Here is a 22,232-nt window from a genome sequence, read left to right on the forward strand (position 1 = left end):
GATCTCAGTATCCTAGGATAAGGGTCTCAGTGCCCCAGGATGAGGGTCTCAATATCCCAGGATGATGGTCTCATGCACATTCAGCTATAACTGTAAAAATCCAAAAGGGAGAAGGAGAAGATTTGTGCTGTTTGGAGAACAAAACCCTCTCCTGACCTGGGCAGGGAGACAGAAATGGTATTTTTTTGTGAGGCTTGACCTTTGAGAGGTTGCACAGGCTCAAAGGCCCAGAGGACTGAACTCTCCCCGTCTCCAGACGTGTCCAAACGAACCAATCCACGTTGCCAACTTACAGGGTGTTCAGTTACTCTTAGAAGTGCAAAGCACTGAAAAATTGCAGGAATTTCTTTTTTTTTTCCCCTCTTGGCCTGTGATAGAAAACACTTGATCTGTTTACAGAAGTCAGTTTGCGTGTACGTGTCCGCATATGTTATGAGAAGGAATGCAAACGTATGGAAAACAGCCATCCCTCATTTCCAAGCCTGTAATCTCCAGAGTTTCCAGTGATACTGGCTGAGAAGTTGTGTTTGGATGCTTAGCTGGACCAAATGTGTTGGATGGATTATCCTGATGTTTCGTGCCAATGCAAATGAGAGAAACTCCACTGGAACCCACGATGTTCCACCAGAGCAGGGAATGCTCCAGGAGGGAATGAGGCCACTTCCAGCAGGTACATTTTGGATCAGATATCTGAAGTTTCTCAGCGTCCAGTGGGTTTGGATTCAGGGCTTTGGTTCAAAAGGAGGTCTCTTGCCAAGTGAGTGCTGTGTGTGTTGGTGCATTGCACACTCTGGGTCAGTGTTCAGTGTATCCAAAGACATGTAAGAAATTATGTTGTCTCCATCTTACTCCAGGGAGCAGCACTCTGAGGAAACCATGCTAATACCCAAGGTTTCCTTTCCACAGAGTAGTGCTGTGATGCAGACAAGTTTCCATCCAGTTGTCACAGAGTCACAGGATCAGTTAGGTTGGAAAAGACTTCTGAGATCAAGTCCAACCCTTGAGCAAACACTGCCTTGTCCCCCAGCCCAGAGCACTGAGTGCCACGTCCAGTATTTTTTTGAACATCTCCAGGGATGGGGACTCCAACACCTCCCTGGGCAGCCCCTTCCAATGCCTGAACACCCTTTTTCTGAAGAAATTCTTCCTGATGTCCAACCTAAACCTCCCCTGGTGCAGCTTAAGACTGTGTCCTCTCATCCTGTCAGTGGTTGCCTGGGAGAAGAGGCCAACCCCCACCAGGCTATAACCTCCTTCAGGGTGGTTGTAGAGTGTGAGAAGGTCCTCCCTGAGCCTCCTTTTCTCCAGGCTGAGCCCCCCCAGCTCCCTCAGATGCTCCTGGTGCTCCAGATCCTTCCCCAGCTCCATTCCCTTCTCTGGATCATGCTCCACCCCCTCAATGTCCTTCCTGAGTTGTGGGGCTCACTGACAGGCACACTGCAGCCACTTTCCATCCACTTTTCATCATTTTTCATCATTTTCATCACTATCATCATTTCTGTCCTGCCCGAGAATAGGAATTCCAGGATGGGCAGAGAGATGGATGCCGTACAGACACTCCCCAGCTCTGCTGCTCAGCTCTCAGAGCCATCCCCCCTCCACCTCCCTGAGGGGGCCTGTGGGGGCACAGCCACATCTGACCCCAGTCCTGCTGTGCTCCCACCACACTCCTCACGTGTCATTCCGGGCTTCCACATGTGCTCTGTGCTTCCGTGCACACAAAGCTGATTCCTAAAGCACGAAGACTCTTTAGCAAGAGTTTCCCCAGGGTGTTGTAGGCCACCAAAAATAAGAGCTCTGTGGCCCAGGAGGAGGCAGAGGCAGAGCTCTACACCCACCACTGCTCTGGGCTGGGACACAAACTGCTCCAGCCCCATCTCCCCTGCCAGAGGCACATGCTCTTCATTAATGGCCACATTGCATGACTCGGGCTTTGCAGAGGAAAATAAAACCAGTGAGCTCATCAGAGCAGGAAAAACACGAGTGAGAGGCATTGCTGTAAATATTTATATCTTCAGGACCTTTAATGTGATTGTCATTTTCCCTTTCTGCATTTAAACAGCCAGGCTGCTGTTGTTGGGGGCTGTATCTCTTTCTGAGGGGTGATTTTGGAGCCCACGCGTGTCCACCCTGTGCCTGGGCAGCCTCTGCCCCAACAGCCCATCCTGGAGCTGGGGACACTCTGGCACCTCCAGAGCACAGCCCCTGACACATCTGACTCATGGGCTGGTGTGTGCAGGAGGAGCTGCCCCGTCCAGATGGATGTAAAAGTGCAGGAGCAGATCCCCCCGGGGCACTGCCGTGCCTGGCGGGGCTGGGCCGGGCAGGGGCTGTGCTCTGGGGTCCCGTGGGAGGGAGAGGGGCCTGACGTGCCTGTGTGCGACTGTTCCTGCTGGAAAGGCCTCTGTTGCTCTTGGATGGAGGGCTCTGGGAACAGCCAACTGCCTGCAGAGCCCTGGATGCAAACTTTCTGCATGAAATAATAACCTCACGCCCACATCAACTGAAATGGTTTCTATGGAGAATATCCTGGACCAGTCCACAACCTCACCCTGCTTCTCTATTGGAAACCCTTGGAGAGCCTCAAATATATATATATATTTATATTTTGTAAAGCTTACGACAGTGAACTATATTAACCTGATAATGTGAAAAGCATGAATGTGAAGAGCATGAGGTGGCACAGCCTTCTGGAATGAAGAAGAAAGAATGGTCTGGGAGACAGGCTGGGGGTTTTCACTGCTTTGCAGTGTCTCCAGGGCGTTTTACTTCATCTTGGTTTCACTTTCCAGCCTTTGTTCAGACTGTAAATTGTTTGAGGCAGGATTTGTACACATGTGCAGAGTCCAGTAGAAGGAGATGCTGATTTTAGTGTGGTTGTTCAGGTAAAACACCAACTGTTGTGTGTTGCTTAGAGCCACCACTGACTGTGGCAACTACTGGGATTAGGAGGCTGGAGGATCAAGGATGTAAGGCTTTGAATTTGCTGTTACCTCACTGAAGGAGCAAGGTGAGTCTGGAGCTGTAACCAGGAATGTCTCCATGGCAGGGCTTTGGGACACCTCCTGCCTCCCCTCCTACTCTCAGTGGCAGTGACTCCAGGAGCACCCCCAGCCACCCTTTGATCACACACTTCACAAATGTTCCCAGCAGCATATCCTGTGATTTTCTCCTTTGCATTTCTTGGTGACATTTGAATTGTGCTAAAGAACAAAGTATAAATTCACTGTTCTGTTTCTCTTTGATCTTTGTAGATCATCAAAGAGCCTCCCCCACCTCCGGCAGAAGACAGTGAGGTGAGTAACTCTGCCACCTGATCTGCTCAGTGTTTGGGACAAGGTTTGTTCAGGGTCCCCACAAAAGGTCGATCTGTGTGTGCAGGACCTGCCCTGAGTGGGCAGGGGAGGAGGACAGGGGCAGACAACACCTCACTGGAACAGCACCACAGAGTCGGGCTGTGGCTCACAAAAGGGACAACCCTTAAGCCAGTGTTTAACTTTGAAGTTAATGGAACCTAAACATGTGTTTAACTGCCTTCCTGGAATGGCACAGTAATGATTTTGGTGGTTTAGGATATATAACCACTCCTGGCAGCTGATCCCTTGGGCCACGGTTGCTGTGAGTGAAGGCAGCTCGTGGTCCTTGCAATGTGTCTGAAGACAGTGGAGCAGATTCTGAGCAGATGTAAAACCCCACTAAAATCATCTTGATGGCAGAAGAGCTGCACCAGCCAGGGAAGTTTTAATGGAGAACAATCAACAAATGGTAAATCAATATTAAAAATTCCATCTTAATTCTGCCTACGATTTCTAGGCAGAATCCAGGCACAAGTGGTTAAAGCTGTGTCACCATTACTTAATCAGCAGGCTGTGCCCAGAAACATGCCCAGTTTTCCATCTGCTCTTTCTCTGTCCCCCTGCTTCCAGCACGCAATGAGTCTCTGCTTTGCTCCTGCTGTTTTCCACGTGGGATTTCACTGCAGTCCCTGGGCTCTGTGCAGGGAGCACTGGTGGCCATGGGAGTTTTTCCATTGACTTCACTGGGGTTTGGATCAGTTCCTCTTAGCTATGCGAGTAAAACTGGCCTTAGATCTGTGCTCAGAGTGATTTGCTTGGTTGGTTTGCCTCCTTCTCTGCATCTGGAGACAAATCCATTGCCTGCTTCAGCTTGTGAGTGGAAAAGCTTCCGAAATGGTGCTCTCTGCTCTCCATGCAGACTAGCCCAGGGAGTGTGGTCTGAGCCAAGGCACACAGACACCCTGAAGGCTCAGTCCTCTGCAGGCCTGTGGGCCTGGAATCCTTCTCCCTGCACTGGGCACAGAGGAATCATTCAGGGCAGCACTGGAACCTCCACCTTGGTGCCACTTGTCCCCTTCAAAACAGGCCTGAAGTAAAATTTCAAATCAGACCATTTCTGAAGCCAAGAGGGATTTGCATTTGGCCCCAGTGCTCCCCATGCCTCCCTCTGCAGGCATCTGGCCTGTTCTCCTGAGCAGACATTTGTTTGGGCTGTATGAAAATCCACCAGCTTTGTCAGCTTCTGTCCTCTGAATGAACAGGGAAATATTAACCTAAAATTGCACATGGCTTTGTTCTGCATCACACATGCCTCCAAGCCAAGGGATTCAGTTGCTGAAATTAATTAAAATACATCATTCTGGAATGCTGGCTCCCTGGCCAAGGAGTGGAAGGGGAAGTTACATCTCTGTGCTCAGAGGGAAGTCGTGCATCACCTCAAGGAAGCCTTTTGTCAAAGCAGCAAGTGCTGCAAGTGAGAGCAGTTGCTGCAGAATAAACTCATTGCAGCAGAGAGCTTTAAATTTGACTTGTCCAGGCTTTGGTTGTGCCCAGAGAGAGCACTGCCCAGTACCTGAAACATGGCATTAACTAGTGCCTGTACTTTACCTGCTGCCTCTTTAATCCAAGAGGGGATCTGTACATTCTTTTGGCTGTTCTGCTCTCTGTTTGGGCACTTTGGGATGGCAGGTTTTGGTTACAACTACCTTGGAATATTTGGGTTGGAAGGGACCCTAAAGATAATCTCATTCCAACCTGCCATGGGCAGGGACACCTTCCACTAGCCCAGGTTGCTCCAAGCCTGTCCAACCTGGCCTTGGACACTTCCAGGGATGGGGCATCCATCCATCCAATGTGCCAACATTGTAGGGGCTGCTCTGATGGTGGAATTTCAGCTGTACTTCCCACCAGAGCACATCCCCTAACTCAGTGCTCAGTTATCCTCAAGCCCATCGAACACATTTAGCAGCCAAAGGATTCTTCCAAAGTTCATCCCATTTTAGAAGCTGTTTAGCATCAGGCCAGTGCTCAGAAATCAGTAAGGCTTGAAGCTGGGACTTGTACTGTGTGTTTTTGCCAGACAGAAGAGCTTCCCACTAGTGGAAAAATAGCAGAAGCTCTGAAAAGATGCATTATGTTGGTCCTCTTGGAGACACTGGTCCACAGAACGGGACTGGCAGTCGTGTGATGCTTTCACAGAAGGTTGGAGGCTCCAGATTTTCTACTTTGCTCAAAACAAATGGAAGATGGAGTTGGTTTTCTACAATCCAGTTTTCCTCAGGTGATGCAGATGTCCTTCCCCCTGCAGAGAACCAGCAACTGCTCCTCTCCAGCATGACAGAGGGCTAATCCCTCCAGCAGCACAGTTACAGGTCGATTGCTTTTCTTCTCCCAAAAGTCTTGGCCAAACAAAAAGACAAGAGGAATTCTTACATCAGCAGATTTGTTAGCTGAGGCCCACAGGAGGCCAGGAGAATGCATTATCCTGTGACAATGAGGGGAAAGTCGTGCTGCTGTCAGACCAGCCAAGGTTTTACTGAACTCCCTTTTAAAGGCCTTTGGAGACATATTGGAGACACGCTCGCCGTTGGTGAAGGAAATCATTACTGGCTACAAACTTCCAATTAATTCATTCAGAAATTGCAAATGTCATCAGCTCACCCCTGAGCTGCTCAGACAGCCCGGGATGCTGAGGAGGTGGGGCCCAGAGCAGGACAGATGGTTTCACTTACAGCCAGGAAGGATTGAGTTAATGCCAAGCGGAAGAGGGGAATGGCTGAGGAGCCAGAGAGCACCTTTCTGGCCTGGGATTAGTCACTGAAGGTGGATCAAAACCACATTCTTCTACTTCCAGTGAATAGGAAGGCTTTTTCTAGCCCTGCTGGGGGAAGACACAGCCGCTTTTATTCCTGTGTCCTATCACCTTTAGGCTGAGCTTATTGGAACAACTCTTGCTCAGCTCAGCCCAGAAGTTTACCACAGGGCTGAAGCTGTTTCTACTGCAGCAACCCATCCTCTGCATCAAAAAAAACCCAACCTGCAGGTCTCTGCAGCTTCCAACAATTCCCTGTTCACTACCTGGCCCACAGAAGGATGGACTGACTGCAGGCAGTGCATAAACTGGAGCCCTCCCAGGCATCCCCAGGAGACACTCGCTGTCCTCACTGCTGCCCTGCCCTGTGAACAGAGGCTAAACCACACTGCTGGGCCTGTCCTGGCAGCACTGCTTCCCACAGCAGGGATCAGGGACACAAAGCTCCCTGGCAAAGCCAGGCAGGGTGTCCAGGTGACCAGAACTTCCCTTTCCTCACCTCTCAGACCCATTTTTTCCATGTGCTCTGTCACCCAAGCTCCACAGTGCCCCGGAGTGTGGCACCAGAGCCAAGCCACCAACCAGCCTGTAATTGGATAATTCTTATGTCTGTTGTCCTCTTACCCACATACAGCAGAGCAAACACACACAAGAAAGTCCTGGAGAGACAGGGCTGTTGTCACTGTGCTGGGAGGCAGCTTGGGAAGGAGGGATTTAACTCACTGTTGTTCAGCCAAGGGATGAAACCCCCTGTTCGGCTCAATCCACTTTGATTGCTGTGAACTAATTTCTCCCACAACATTCATGAGGCCAGAGAATGACTAAAAGAGATTCATCTGCCTGGGGAGCTGCTTGAACCCTCCCTTATTATCATGGAATCATGGAATGGTTTGGTTGGAAGGGACCTTAAAGACCATCTCACTCCACCCCTCTGCCCATGGGCAGGAGCACCTTCCACTGGACCAGATTGCTCAATTATTGCTGTTCATTATTCTTTTCTAAACTGCTTTCCTCTCTTTTCCTGGAAAGCCTTGCTGGGGGGGTAGCAAGCAAGCTCCAGAGAAAGGATCTGCTAGGAATTTTTTGTAGGCATCAAGGCAGGAAATTTATTCTGCTGTTCCTGAAACAAAGCCAGGCCCCAGTGGTGTGCCAGTGCTTTTCCTTCCCTGTTCTCCCCTTTTACAGCGAGTTATGGAAATATGGGTGGAGGAGAAAAAGAACCTTTCAAGATACAGGCATTTAAAAGAAAAAAATGGGGGTGCTATTGGCAGCAGAGGAGGTGCAGGTATTGCACCATGAAGGTGTGGACCTTCATGGCCAAATTTCAGGTGAAATATCCAGGCAGGCCCAGCACAGTGCCCAGGCTGTGGAAGTTGGGATAAATCCCATCACAGTGCAATGGGAGCACTGGTGGTAATTCCCTTCTCCTATCAGACCTTATTTCATCCTCCTGTAGCTCAGGGTCTGAGCTCTGGAGTGGGAGCAGCTCAACATCCTTCCCTCCTCAAAACAGGGCTTCCTCTGGTCTGTGCACTCACAGTGTATGTGGAGAACATCACTTCAGGCAGGACCCCTGAGGATCTGTGCACAGACACACGGGGAGTTTCTGTGCTCAGCAAGGCCAGCAAAGGCTGCTTTGCTCAACATTTGATTCCCAAGGATGAGCTGATATCAAATTGAACTTGGGGCTGTTCAGGCTGGAGAAGAGAAGGCTCTGGGGAGACCAGAGAGCCCCTTCCAGGGCCTAAAGGGGCTCCAAGAGAGCTGGAGAGGGACTTTGGACAATGGTTGGAGTGACAGGACAAGGGGGAATGGCTTCCCACTGCCAGAGGGCAGGGATAGGTGGGATACTGGGAGGAAATTTTTCCCCATGAGGGTGGGGAGGCCCTGGCACAGGTTGCCCAGAGAAGCTGTGGCTGCCCCAGCCCTGGAAATGTCCAAGGCCAGGTTGGACAGGGCTTGGAGCAACCTGGGCTAGTGGAAGGTGTCCCTGCCCATGGCAGGGGGTGGGGCTGGATGGGCTTTGAGGTCCGTCCCAACCCAAACCATTCTGGGATTCTGTGTGTGAGTGTTTTGGTGCCTCATGGGGTCTTTCTTCAGCTGCTCCTTGGCAGAGCACCAGGAGAACATTTCCTCTGAGATGATCTGGGACCTGTGAGCACTCTGTGACAGCAGGTTTGGGCCAGTGACAGGCAAAGAGACAAGAAAACCCAAAGTGATGAGTTTATGCAGCTGCGATTCAGATGCCTGGCAGGGGATAATGTACCAAGTAAAACCTTCCAGAGCAGGAGGAAAAGTTCCCTGAGAACAGAGCAAGGTGTCCTCAAAGTGTAACAAAGCCTCTGCAGTTGAGAGGTGGCCATGGGATTTGGAAATGAGTCCAGCACTGGGAGAAGAAGCAGGCACAAAGGAGCCTTGAGGACAATGGATTCACCTCCTTGTTCTCTCAGCTGTAAAATTCAATGATAGCATCTCTTATTCAGAGGAATGATTGTCCTGTCGTGTCTCAGCCCTTGGTGCAGGCAGAGCTCTCTATAAATGCTGAATTCTGACAAAATTCAGGCACTGCAGAGACAACTGGGAAAATAATTATAAGGGTGGGGAGAGGGGTAAGTTGTCCAAGCGGGGTTTTTTTTATATCTAGCCAAATTTAGTTTGAATTCTTACCCTGAGTGGTTCAGATGTCCCTTGTGGAGCCTGAATTATCCTTGTGTTACCCACAGATGAGGTTCCCTCAGGTCAGGGTCAGAGTATCCAGAGCCTGGCCTGGCCTCTGAGATAAACACAGATCTTTGTTTTCTGCAGCCCAGCAGTGATGAATCTGGATCTCTGACTGTGAAATGCAGCTCTGTCCTGTTCCTTCTTATTTTGTAAGAGAAACTCTAGCTCCATCTAAAGCAGATTTTGGGGGTGGAAAGTTGCCGAGTTCTGTACAGTCGGTTTCCAGCATCCTTAAATGCACTTGGATTTTCCAGGGCTGTTTTTTGTGCTGCAGCTGGGTCAGAGCTGGAGCTGCTGCTGCAGTTCTGCCTCAGGTGCAAGCCCTGTGTAACCACAGGTAGAAAAATGCAGGTGAACCAGGGCCGGGAAGGGAGAATTCAGCCCTGGTCAGCCCTGGGGAACAGGGCACTGGGCTGGGGTGCTGGGCAGGGGGATCGTCTCCCTTCTGCTCCCCATTTCTCTGCTCTTCCCTCCCCTGACCCCCCGTTTCCAGTTGCTTTCCTTCAGCTCCTCACACGTTGACCAAGTGTGCAGGACAGCACTGCTGCGCTGCGTTATTGTTTTTTTTTTTTGCTTGTATTGCAAAACCTCCCCTGCCCTTGCAAACATGTAAACAGACTCATTCTGCAGAAAACTTGTGACTCCTTTGTTTTTCAAGTGGCCGCTGATGTCTCTCTGTGCCTCGCTCTGTTCTGGCTCCTGTCTCACACTGAAGGGACTTGCAGGGCTTTTAAGGGCTTGTGGGGAAGATTTCCTAAACTCTGGTATTTCCTGTTGTGAGAAGTCCAGTCTGTGCTAAACTGAAGAGAGAGAAAGAGAATTGCTGAAGGAAAATATTTAGATGGCTTTGCTTCAATTTTTTTTTTTAAAAAAAAAGTCCTCCTGGAAAACTTCATGCAGAGATATTAAGTTCTTGGGTTGCAGCAAAGAGCCTCAGCAGCTCTGCCCAGAGTGAGAGAAGGAGATCAGCTACACAGAGTGAAGACCTTCACTCTTCCTTTAGATCACGACAAATTTTGCAGCCCAATTTACGTGTACTTTGATAAACAGAAATGCTTCTGCTGACCATGAAAAGCGCAGTTTGTCTTGGATTTTTTTTCCCCCCAGTTTTTCAGTTTTCCTGCTGGGGAGTTTCAATTTCGAAGTATTTTTGGCTTTTCCCGTCTTGGAAAGCTCCTAAGTTTTGGAGTTTTGCCAAATCCCTGTGAAAAATTAAAAAAAGGAGAAGAAAAAAGAGAGAGGGACCATTTTTCTTTTCTCTCCACATTTTTCACAGGAAATACTTCACGTTTCTGATGAACTCTGCTTTTCTGCTTTGCCAGTTCACAGCCTGAGCTGTAGAAATTAAAGGGAAAGGCACTATCAGAGCTCCACTTACACTCTGCCCTATATATATAGTGCAACAGAGAATACAGAGTATTAAGTACACTCACTAAAGCTTTCCCAGACTCTTTTTAAACAAACTTAAGGAGGTTTTCTGGAGCTGTTAATTTGCCCATATCCAAATGTCATCACAAGACCAGGGTGCTGAGCGGGGGGGGAGGTGCCTGCAGTGTGTAAGGGCAGAACACAGAATTTCAGCCTCATCTTGTCACACAGGGCCTGACTTTCTTTTGGCATAAGCCACAGGACTCCCTGAGGCCACATGGACTTCCATGGGCAGCCTCCCCAGCTGAGGCACAAGTTCATTATAGGAGCTAATTCCATTCCTGTGACTTTTCCATCCCATTACTCTTGGCCAGCTCATCCCAATAAACCTCATCTCCATGCTGGGCATTCCTGCTGGGGTTGTTCCCAAAGGTACCCCCGGTCTACCATCACTCAGGAGCAAATGACCTTGCTGTCTTGGTCTTTCCCCCCACTCTGTCAGCTCTGAACTCCAAAATGATGATGATTTCTCTGGGCCCTGGAGGGTTCCTGCAGCACAGGGAGCCATGAGCAGCAGCAGCTGGGCCTCCCCACTCACAGGCAGAAATGATGGCAGAAGTGAGTCCCTGCACATCACCCAGACCTGCAGCCACAACACCCCAGCTCCTGAGCTCTGCTGACTGTTAATTTGGTGGCTTTTTCAATGATTTTGCAACTTGGAAACAATTTACTTCCCTGAATTTAAACATGATGAAAGACAGTCTCCTGAAAAAAACAACACAAAAAGACACAAATCTCGTTCTTGCTGGAGCTGGCCTGTACCTTTCAAGTGGTGGTGGTGTTTATATCATGAAACATTTTCTTTTCATGAGTGTACATCCTCTGGAAAATTAAGAGGGAGAGACCAGAACCTTGCCTGCCGTGGCTCCAGCAGGCTCAACACAGCCTGGGACTGTTTATTCCTTTCCATCCATGGTCATTCTTCCTCACAGTGCCACCCCTTCCCTCTGTTTTGTAGGAAGAAGATGATGATGGCCTTCCAAAGAAGAAATGGCCAACAGTAGATGCCTCTTACTATGGTGGACGAGGAGTTGGAGGCATCAAACGGATGGAGGTAATTAAATCCCAGGGCATGAACCAGAACTGACCTGGGGACTGAGCTGTGATTCCCCCTGCAAATTACCCAGGAAGAAACTCAGGGGATAAGCACAAACTTCTTTAAGCTTTTTTGGTACCTCTGAGCCCAAGTTGGTTTTTGTGTAGGAATATTTGAGAGCCAAGCATAGATTCCTGAAGTATGGGATCATCTTTTTCCTGCACTAAAGCAAGATCCTCCTCCATGCCTGGGACACAGGGGCAGCGTTGCCATACACAGTACAGGGAGATGGGTTTAGTTTCTCTGAAAATCTTCCCCACTCTCACATTCCTGATACATCACAATGAAGGAGGAGTTCACAGTTTGGGGTGTAGCCTGGAAACAGGCTGCAGACCCTGTGCACTGCTGTTCCCCTGGCTCTGGACCCTGGGAAATGCAGAGCAGGCCCTGGCTGTCCCGGCAGGGAGGTGACCGTGCACCAGGTCCTGCTCTAACCTGTGCTGGCCCCCGTTCCAGGTGCGCTGGGGAGAAAAGGGCTCCACGGAGGAAGGGGCCAAGCTGGAGAAGGCCAAGAACGCGCGGGTGAAGATGCCGGAGCAGGAGTACGAGTTCCCCGAGCCCCGCAGCCTGGCCAGCAGCATGCGCAGACCCTCCTCCCCACGCAGGTGGTACTCGCCCATCAAGGTACGTCCAGCCCGGGGCTGTGCTGCCGGGGGGGTTCCCAGGACATCCCTGCTGAGGGGGTTCACACCCAAGGCCGGGATCACAAACGTGAGGCCTCCAGGTGCTGCTGGAGGAGCTGTGCCCGAGAGAGTCACCTGATGTGCTGTGGAAAGGAGCCACGTGGGGCAGTGGGGATTTCCCACCTGGGTGAGCAGGTTTTGGGGTTGCTTTGCTTTCTTAGGCCAGAACAGGACCCTGATCTCCTCCGGTGTTGTAGCGGCTTCTGGGAAGTGCTTTCAGACTCTATGCACTCCCAAGGGTCCACACTGCACATTCCCTGAGATGTAGGGAATCAATGGCATCTTCTTCAGAGATGATTAAGGAACTGGAGCATCTCTCTGATGAGGACAGACTGCAGGAGCTGGGCCGAGTTAGTCTGGAGAAGAGAAGACAGAGAGGGGATCTCATCAGTGCATATAAATATCTCAAAAGGGTGTCAAGAGGATGGTGTCAGACTTTTCAGTGGTGCCCAGTGACAGGACAAGGAGCAATGGCTATAAACTAAACAAGAAGTTCCATCCCAACATGAGGAAGAACTTCTTTCCTCGGAGGTGGCAGAGCCCTGGAACAGCTGCCCAGGGAGGGCATGGAGCCTCCTCTCTGGAGACATTCCAAACCCACCTGGATGTGTTCCTGTGTCACCTGCTCCAGGTGACCCTGCCTGGGCAGGGGAGTTGGACTGGATGATCTCCAGAGGTCTCTTCCAACCCCAACAATTCCATGATTCTGTAAACCTTTCCTTAGAAAGAGGGAGGAAAATAGGAAGCAAATTTCTGCTGAATGTCCCCAGGGAGGGTTGTCCTCAGCAGACCAAGGGCTGCAGCCCAGCAGATGGGTGTGTGCCAGCAGCCAGGGCTCACAGGGCAGCACACTCACCTCAGGACAAGGACTGGGATGAATTAGAACCTCGGAGGGGGAAGGTCAAATTCCCCCCAATGCCAGGTCACATCAGTGCAAACCTGCCCAGGAGGGACCCCAGGGATGGGGGGACTCTCCTTCCCTGCCATCTGTCCCCAGGACAGGCAGCTGTTCCCCAGCTCATCCTCACTGACACAAACGGTTGGCAGTGAACAGAACAGAGCAACTGAGAGCTGAGCTGGAGCAGAGCTCTCCCCTGCACGTGGGAATGCTGCTCGTGGGGAACAAACTACACAAACAGGTATTAACTGCACCATCCAGGAGTGCTGTGGGGGCACTGCAACGTCAAAGAGCTGATCTCTTGCATCCAGGACTAATTCAGCTGTCCTCAGGAAAGGAGAGCAGCTTAACAGCTGTGTGACTGCTCTAATGAAAAGGGAAAAATAATCTCAGGTTTATCTCTTTTGGGAAATGCTGATGCCCTTCTCGTCTCTTCAGTCTGGGGTTTTTGGAGCAGCACTGTAGTTATCAGGCTCAGAAAAGACTGAAAATACCCAGTTCACATCCAAGTGCAAACCTTGCACCACAAGAACTTGGGTTTGAGGAGCTGAGATGCTGGTTTAGGATCTTAGAAACCCTCTATGGGCAATTTACCTGCAAAGGGGGGGTGTGTAACACACATAAGGAAAATTTCAGTGCATAAAGCTCACCTTAAACTTGATTAAAAAACTTAAGGCAGTGAGATGTCCTACCCTGCAGTACACCCGGGGTTCCCTGCTTTGGATCCTGTTCCTGTTCAGCCCCAGGCAGTGCCACAGGAATTTGGGCAAGTCACATGTTTTGGCTTTCCTCGGCCATTGATCTTGCAGCTGGTTCAGATCCAGTGGTGGGAATGACCAGGATGCACAGGGGAGTCATCTGAGAGCAGAGCTGTGCAATTGTGTTGTAATGACTTCACTGTGTGTCCAGGAAGGTTGTTCATCCCACACTGGGACAGGTTGGAGTCAGTCCTGTGAGCTCGGGGTGGGGAGTGGAGCACACCCAGTCCCACAGAGCTGCTCCTTTGTTCCTCAGTGCACTGCTTTGTCCTTTTGCATCAATGCATTTGTAAAACACACCACTCCATATGGGAGATTCCCCCGTGTGCTCCTGGAAGTGACCTCACTCAGCAGACAGACACAGGGGGGCTGGTTTTTGCCACTGAGCTGACAAGCACTGATTTAACTCCAAGAGCCCTGAATTCTGCTCAGGCAGCTGGAACCCACATGGGCACAACTCCCTGAGATCATCCACTGAGAGATGGGGCCTCTCCCACACAAGGTGCTGCTGAGTTTCTCCCCTTTCCCAATTCAAGCTGTTGGATTACAGGAGACCTTCAGTGATTTTTCAGGGTTTATTCTGCATGGTGGGAAATCAGTTCTGAAAAGAGGAGTCAGATTTGTGGCAGATTTATGTCCCAGCTGGAAGTTCTCCAAAGTTCAAGAGAGTCTTGGAGGAAAGATTCAATGTATGTAGGGCTCAGGTTCAGTTCTGACTCTGGAACAGCTTTTGCTTCATAACAACAAGGATTCAGTTATAAGGGGGCCTACAAATATTAAGAGTATCTCATGGGTGATATATATTCTTAATTCCTTTAGAAATACCTCTCTTATCTACCATTCCAAGTGCATACAGGAAAAGGACAGTTCCAATCCAAGGCCCAATATCCAAACACTCCCAAAACTTTGGGGTGTTCCACATCTGGATAGTATGAAGTATTAGTACTTAGCCTGGACAAGAATTTACCTAATAATTAATTGGCACCACTCCCCTGATTGAGCCACACCCAAAAGGACAGTGTATGGAGACAGGATAACTGCATCCAGCACTTTCTCCACGTACAATCATGAGCACTCATCAAAACCAGGAAGAACCAGGAATTCCTATGGAGCAGGATCCTGCTGTCCTACAGGGAATTGGCAAAATTGGCCGAATTCCTCAGCACTGTTGGCAGAAGCTCTTGTCCTGGGAGCACCTGGAGATGAATTTGGCATTCCTCAGGGAAGCTCTCATGGAGCCATGGCAGGGGAGGCGAGGAGGGAAAACCTGGGAGCTCCCCAGGGCTGGACCTCCCCAGGGCAGCACTGCTGGGGTGGATCCATCCTTCTCTGCTTCGTCCAGTCTGGGTTTAAAGTAACACAGAGGCTTCCACCACTTCTGGGGGGGAACATTCACAGACTCCCAGGCCTCACCCACAGGAAATGGCTCCTGATACTCAGCCTGAATGTTCCCTCATCCCCCTGATCCAAGTGCACTTGGCTCCTCCGGGTAAAGGAGATGTTGAATTTCCACCCCCTCCACCAGGCTAGTGGAAAAACCTCTTTGGGAGTGAGATAAATATGCATGTAACAAGCTGCTTAAAAAATCCTTGGTAAAGGAGAAGGGCGATGAATTAAACCTCAGGAACAGCAAAACAAGGTCGCTTGAATCTGACACAGAGCCAGGAAATTCACATTTTAGGGCCAGTCATCTTGCTGGCCACAGGCCTCCTCTTCTCCATGCTGCACAAGTACCAGCCTGTACTTGGAGTGTTCAGCCCTTTGGAGTTTATGTGATGGAGTTCTTCTTCCCTCTATTTTTTAATCTTCCCAGAGTCATGTCTATAAACAGGTAGACAGCTGAGAGTGGATTAGATTCCCTTTTGAAATGCTCCAGAGATTTATTTGCTACCAAATGTGGCTACTGATACTTAAGGGACTGTGGTTATTGTTATTGTTATCCTGATTTGCTGCTGTGACTCCTTAGCATGGTGCCAGCTGGATTATCCTGCTTTTAAAATGTCATTTCAGCTGTTTGAAAAGTCAGTGCAGATAATCCAAGGAGAATGACAAATCTAAAAACTTCTTAAGCAACTCACCAAATCCCCAGTTCATCTGGCAGGGAGGGACAGCACAAAACGTGGATGGAAGTGAATCAGAGAATCAGGGAATTGCTAAGGTTGGAAAAGACCTCTAAGGTCCTCAAGTCCAACCACAATGCAGCACCACCACCAGGTTCACCTCTAAACCATGTCCTCAAGTGCCACATCCACGTGTTTTTTGAACACTTCCAGGGATGGTAACTCCTTCTGTGAAGAAATTTTTCCCAACGTCCAATCTAAAACTTCCCCTGGCACAACTTGAGGCCATTTCCTCCCATCCTGTCACTTGTTACCTGGAACAAGAGGCTGACCCCCACCTCACTACAACCTCAGTTTGAAGCAACAAGTGTTGCTCTCAAAAAGAAAACCCCGTGAATCCTCCGTGGGGCCACTCCAGCCCCGACTGATCCATGTGTCCCTGGAATGTTCTCCAGCCTTTGTCCCTCCTGTCCCTGTTCCCAAAGCTGACATGGAAAGGCTGGAAGAGGCCCAAGTGCAGCTTGGATTTACAGACAGGTTACAGAACTGCCTCTGACTGACACCACCAGGCCTCAGAGCACGGTGGGATCAGGTACCAGGGCCAAAATGGTGCTGAATTAACCATGAATTCAGAAGAAAATGGGTTCATGTGAAAGCAAAGCCTGGAACTGTGCCCTCCTTCATTTGTCATCTGCCCTCACTGGTTCTTTTTTCTGGGCTTCAGATCTAATAGGACTCAAGGCTTTATTTGCCTCCAGACCTTTCTTTTTTCTCCAAGTGACCTTGTGCTTCAGCTGCAGAGGAGTTCCCAGACACAGGCCCAGCCTATCCACTGGAGAGCACAGAAGGGTTTATATTTCCACATGGATGCATTGCCATTTCATTTCTTCAACCAACATCATCCTTTCCATATGCACACTCCCTCCCTTCCACCCAGATGTCTCAGGCAGACCCTGAGGCTCCATTCAGACTCCCAAAGATGGAGCTCTTGGCTTTTCCCAAGAAATCCTGGTACGTTCTTGGAAATTAGGACTGCAGAGTAAAAAGGACTTTTTTTGTTCCATGGAAAGTTGTCATTTTGCCTCTGGTTTCCTAAAGGAAAAATGGAAGAAAAAGGTACTTAATTCTGAAGTTGTCAGAGTGGACAGGAGATCAAGAGCTTCCACCAGCTCTGCTGTAGGAGGAAAGATGGATTGGGATAGAAGGGATGGCTTCCCTCAGGTCTGAGGGGTTCTGCTGTCCAAACGCAGAAGAATCTGACAGAGAAGTTTCTCGCTTCTTCCTTTGAGAATAACAGACTTTCCTGGCTCTCACCTTGGGAAGCCTTTTCCCAGTATCCTATGGAAACACGTTCTATGCAGTCATTCTCTGTGTCTGTCTGTCTCCACCCATGTCTCCAACCCCCAAATAAGCTTTGAACCATTGGCTCCATGCACTGGTTGAGGAATAGAGGTCTCAGAGAGGATTATGGCCCTGATGGTTCCTAGAAAAGGGAAGGGAAAGATTCTCCCCATGAAGGGGAGAGCACACATGGAGTGCACTGAGCGTTTGGATGCCAGGGAACCAGGGTCACTGAGGACCTTCCAAACACCCAGCTCTTGCCTTCCCAGGCACTGCAGTTCACTGCCCAGACCCAGGCTCTCCAGAAAACAAGCTGCCTTGCTCTTAATGAAGCCACTGACTCTTTCCCCCCCACCTCTGGCACATCCAGCTCACATTTCCATTTGTTAATCCTGTCCCGCGATAGTTGCACGAGGCAGTGCTGCTCTCACAAAAGTGTTGTAGGCTTTGTTTCAAGGAAACAGGGAGTGATCAGACAGGAGATTCTGGGTCCAGCCAGGGGTCAGTCTTCAGGTTTGATCTGCTCATCCACAGGAAATAGTTTTGTACCAAAGGACAACTTTGTCCATTCTCAGAATATCCTGTCTCTGTGTCTGCAGGTACAGTAAGTGCACTGAATGTTACTGGTGGGGGGTTTGCTCATGGTTTAATATCACAGCACGTGGAGCATTTGGAGCAATACTTGTGGAAACATTAATAAATGCTGTTTGTTCTTAACCATCTCCAGAAATTTTTACAAATCTTTGGGTGTTGTGCACCCAACAGACAGAGGGTCAAATGGCAAAGTTAATGGCAGTAGAGTTTGATCAAATAATCTTGAGCTTGTAACGTGTCTGTAGCCTCCCACGGAGCCAGCCAAGGTGCTGCACTCCCATAAACCCTCCTGCAGGTCTTCCAGGAGCTGAGTCCACTGTGCCAGTGACACCCTGGCCTGTTGGAGGGGGGATATAGCCCGAGTCCCTCAGCAGCAGATGTGCCTTTCAGAGCAGATGATTTGGGGGATATTTCTCCTGTGGCCTCGCTGAGCTCATTTGCAGAGTAACCACAGGCTTGGCGTGTGCTGTGGCTGCTGAGCTCCTGTCAGGGCTGAACGCTCGACCTGCAGGGCAGGAGGCAGCACAGGAGGGGCAGGGACCACACAAATCAACCAGACTCTGTCAGTGAGACCTTTCAACACGCTGGGGGTTCAGCACAGCCCGTCTGGGCCGTGCATGTGCACACGTGTGGGGAGGGGCTGTGGGTGTGAGACCACCCGGGAGGGAGCAGCTCCTCACAACTGGGGTGCTGGGGCAGCCTCTGAGCTCCTGGGGCTGGAGGGCTTTGACAGGCAGGTGTTACTGCCTGGAAAAGCTGCAGATCTGAGCTGGCACACGGGGTGGGCCGGGGGAGCCTGGTGGGAGTCAGAGACGTGACTGCCTTGCTGGCTGGCAGGAGGGACTGAGTGGCCACCACGCAGCACCAGGCTGGGCTCTGCTGCCCTGGCACTGGGGAGGGACGGGCTCTCACTCAGCTCTCCCCAGCAGGTTGTTTTGAGACATAAATCAAAATGATTTCTAACATGTCATGATGGTCACCCAGACCTAGAGACAAGCTCAGCCAGGGGAGGAGGCCCAGCAGTTGGAAAGGTGTCGTATGAACTCCCCTGGTCGCTCTCTGCATTGCTTTGGCATTTAGCTGGTGATGGTGTCAGGAGCTGAGTGGGTGTTAGTCTCTCTCTCAGCCCAGGTGGTATCTGAGTCACTTTGGAAGGGTTAGGTACGTGGATACTCTTGTCTGTCAGGCATCTGAAAGCTTCTCTGCACTTGCAGCAAGTGACTGTGAGGGAAAACATTGCTCTTCAGCATCTTCTACGGGCACTGGAAATGGCTGAGTAAACCCTGTGTGGGTCCCAGCTGTGTCATCCCTGCCCTGCACCTTGCACAGAGCATAACAAACCCCCTGTTTCTCTTGGTTCCAGGGGAAGCTGGACGCTCTCTGGGTCCTGCTGCGGAAAGGATACGACCGCGTGTCCGTGATGCGCCCTCAGCCAGGAGACAAGGTACTGTGCTCAGAACATCTCCTCACAGCAGGGACAAGTGACATCCCTCTGAGGCTCCTGACTGCCTTGGCACGTGGCACTGAGGGCAGACACTGAGCCCAGCTCAGAAACAACCAGTCAGGTCTGTCAGCGTTGTGTGTGACCGCAGCTCGTGTGGTTTGGCCGATGCGGTGCCAGGATGAGCTGTCCCGGGGCAGGGACAGGAACACCCACCCAAGGGCCCAGCACAGTCCTGCCCCTGGGACACAGAGCTGCTCTCAGTCAGCCACAGAGGGAATTCTGATGAATAGGAAGAGAGATTTTGGCATATTTTGATAGGAGTCAAGGAAACAGCGTGAAGCTGTCAGGGCAGGGTCAGGTTGGATCTCAGGGAAAGGTTCTTCCCCCAGAGGCTGGTTGGGCACTGCCCAGGCTCCCCAGGGCAGTGGGCACAGCCCCAAGGCTGCCAGAGCTCCAGGAGGGTTTGGACAACGCTCTGTGGGACAGGGTGGGATTGTTGGGATGTTGGGGTTGGATCAATGATCCTTGTGGGTCCCTTCCAACTCAGGATATTCTATGGTTCTGTGATTTTCCTTTGTTAAATTCACCTCATGGTGGAAAATGTCGGTTATGTGAATGTCTTATGCAGTCGGTTCCACACCTCTGACACAAATCAACAACAGAGCTTGGAGTAGCTTCAGGAATAGATTTGTCTCAAAGTGTAACTGCAACATTGTGAAGACTTCAAGAAATTCAACTGCACAGGAAACAATTTTTTGGTAGAGAATCACAGGTCTGTAACATTTGGCTCCCTGTAAGGAGTTTTGTTGAATACAGGCCCAGTGACCCATTGTGAATGAGAAGGTTTAATATTTTATTCCTTCCAGGGGAAGATTTGCTGAAATGCCTTCACTGGTCCTGATTTCTGGGAGAAAAGCTGGTAACATACAGATTGCTGGTGCCTGGCAACTGTCCCTCAGAAATCAGGGTCCGAAGAAAGCCTGTCCTGTGAATAATTTTTTTGACTTAACAAGCTAAAACTATTTGTATGGCAGGTGCCACTTTCATTTCTGCTGGGGAGAATCCACTGGAACAGTTCCCAGCAATTCCCCTTGGTGCAGCTGCCAGGAGGCTCCGTCCCTTTTTGGTGACATGTCCCTTGCACTCCCCATTCTGTGTCCTGTCACAACAAGCACCAGCAGGATCAGCCCATACAGGTGTTACATGATCCACCCTCAGAGTAAATTAAGCCCTTTATGAGTGAGTTGTGCTATAAGGGATCTCTGACCTGGTACAATGTGATTTAGTGTGAAAGAGGAACTGGCTGAAAATGCACCCAGGCTTGGAGCTGCTGAAATACCTGTTTCTCTCCAGCTCACTCCTGTGTTTGGGCACTTCCCTGTGTAGATGTGAAGCACTTTCAGACCCTCCTGTAAGGGTAGACTGCTCTTAGAACATTTGTTTTCCTTCCATGAGCCTGAGTGTTTGGCTGCTTTGAACAGCCCCGTGTTACAGAGCATTTCCCCCTCGCTGGTGACCACTTGCAGATTGAAGGGAGCACTTTGTGTTTGTCCCTCTGCAGCAGTGACATAACTCCAGGTGATGTCACCCCCACAGCACCGGCAAAACCAGGATGAGACCTCACTGTGAGCCTCTGGAGTGACTTGCATTAGTTTACACAGCTGAAATGGCAGAATTAGGTCGGGTTTTCCACTTTCTTATTCAGCAAAAATGTGTGGGTTTTGTTTCCCTATTTCAGATTCAGACTAAGGAGAAGCATCCAGCTTTCAAGCACTGGGTTCAGCTGTGCAATTTCTGACTCATCTCCCATCTTTCTGTAGACATTCCCATCATTTGGATGCTGGTTTAGTCTGTCCTGCCTCACTTTCTCCTTTGTAGCTGTAGAAAGTGATTTTACTGGGCATCAGGAAGGTTGGCTTTGTAACATTTAGAGGCTTCTGTGCCAGGGACCAGGAATGGATGAGGCAATATTGCTGTAAACTGAACTGCCAGAAACTCAGCTGTGCTTTGGGGGCCAAATTAGTCAAAAAGAAAAGCAAAAGGCTGCAAAAATAGTTGCAAAATCTGCACCTCACAGAATAAGGACACTCTCAGCCCTACTGGATCCCTGCCAAACCCCTTCTGTTCTCCTCTGTGCCACTGTTCTTCTAGGAGAAATTTAAATGCATGTCCAATCTTAGGATACAAAGGCTGCAGGATTCAGGCTGCTTCAAGGCTCGTGGCTTCTCCCAGGTCAGCAAACATCAAATATTATCTCATAAAACACATCACTGCTCTGGTGTGACTGGAAATCCAGGGGGAAGGTCAGTGCTGAATTGATGGGAATGGCAGCATGGGAACATCTGCCAGTGCTGACTGCAGCTGCCAGTGCCCTCAGAGCAGAGTGCTGGGGCAGGGAGAGCAGCCTGCCTTCCTAGCAAGGAAAAAATACCAAGGAAAGGAGCAATTCCACAGCAAATCCTTTTTGAAATGAAACCTGTGTCTGTAGGGCAGTGCTGCAAAAGAAAAGGAGCAAATGTTGCACTGAAATGATGGGAAATTTCTCTCCATGCAAGCAGCTGTGTGGCCAGAATTCCCTGCCTGGGAAGTCAGGGCTGGGGTGGATGGGCTTGGATCCAATCCCAACCATCAGCTGGGAGGCTTTCACCAGAATCCCAGTGAGAGGGTCTCTGGATTGCACATAAACACAACCCTTCCTCTGCAGTGGGTGTCTGATAATGTAAGTTTAGTGTTATCTCCACCATTCCCTTCATCCAACCCAGGAAATAGTTCTTGGAATCTCTCTGGCTTGGAACAGCACTCACAGCCACAGCTTTGCTCTCCAAAGTCAGGACCCCTTTTGTGATGGTTCTATGGCCTAGGCACTGGGTTCCTCAGCAGGAACATTTATTTATAGGCCTGGCCAGGTCCCAGGGATGCAGCCAGTGGTGGGTGTGTGATGGTGACGGGTACTGGGGAGGTGTGTTCTGACACAGGCTCAGAGAGCTGGCACATCCCCTCCCCAGCCTGACCTGCACTGGGGCCAACAGGATGGATCCAACAGGTTCAGATGCTCCTGGTGCAGGAGGTGCTGAGGGACAGGAGGCTGTATCCAGCAGGTT

At 50.1% G+C, this 22,232-nt stretch overlaps 1 protein-coding gene across 1 annotated transcript in view; it reads left to right on the forward strand.

The window, feature by feature from the left end:
* Positions 1–22,232, forward strand: part of ANTXR1 (ANTXR cell adhesion molecule 1) — a 104,117-nt gene that overhangs the window by 62,620 nt on the left and 19,265 nt on the right. Inside the window, exons 14-17 of the mRNA XM_027697591.1 lie at positions 3,255–3,296; positions 11,216–11,311; positions 11,810–11,977; positions 19,051–19,131. Of these exons, the coding sequence (XP_027553392.1) occupies positions 3,255–3,296; positions 11,216–11,311; positions 11,810–11,977; positions 19,051–19,131 (387 nt within the window). The remainder of the gene's footprint in view (positions 1–3,254; positions 3,297–11,215; positions 11,312–11,809; positions 11,978–19,050; positions 19,132–22,232) is intronic.

This window comes from Neopelma chrysocephalum, unplaced genomic scaffold (genome assembly GCF_003984885.1).
Source record: "Neopelma chrysocephalum unplaced genomic scaffold, ASM398488v2 Primary Assembly neopelma1_120, whole genome shotgun sequence".
Taxonomy (NCBI): Eukaryota; Metazoa; Chordata; class Aves; order Passeriformes; family Pipridae; genus Neopelma; species Neopelma chrysocephalum.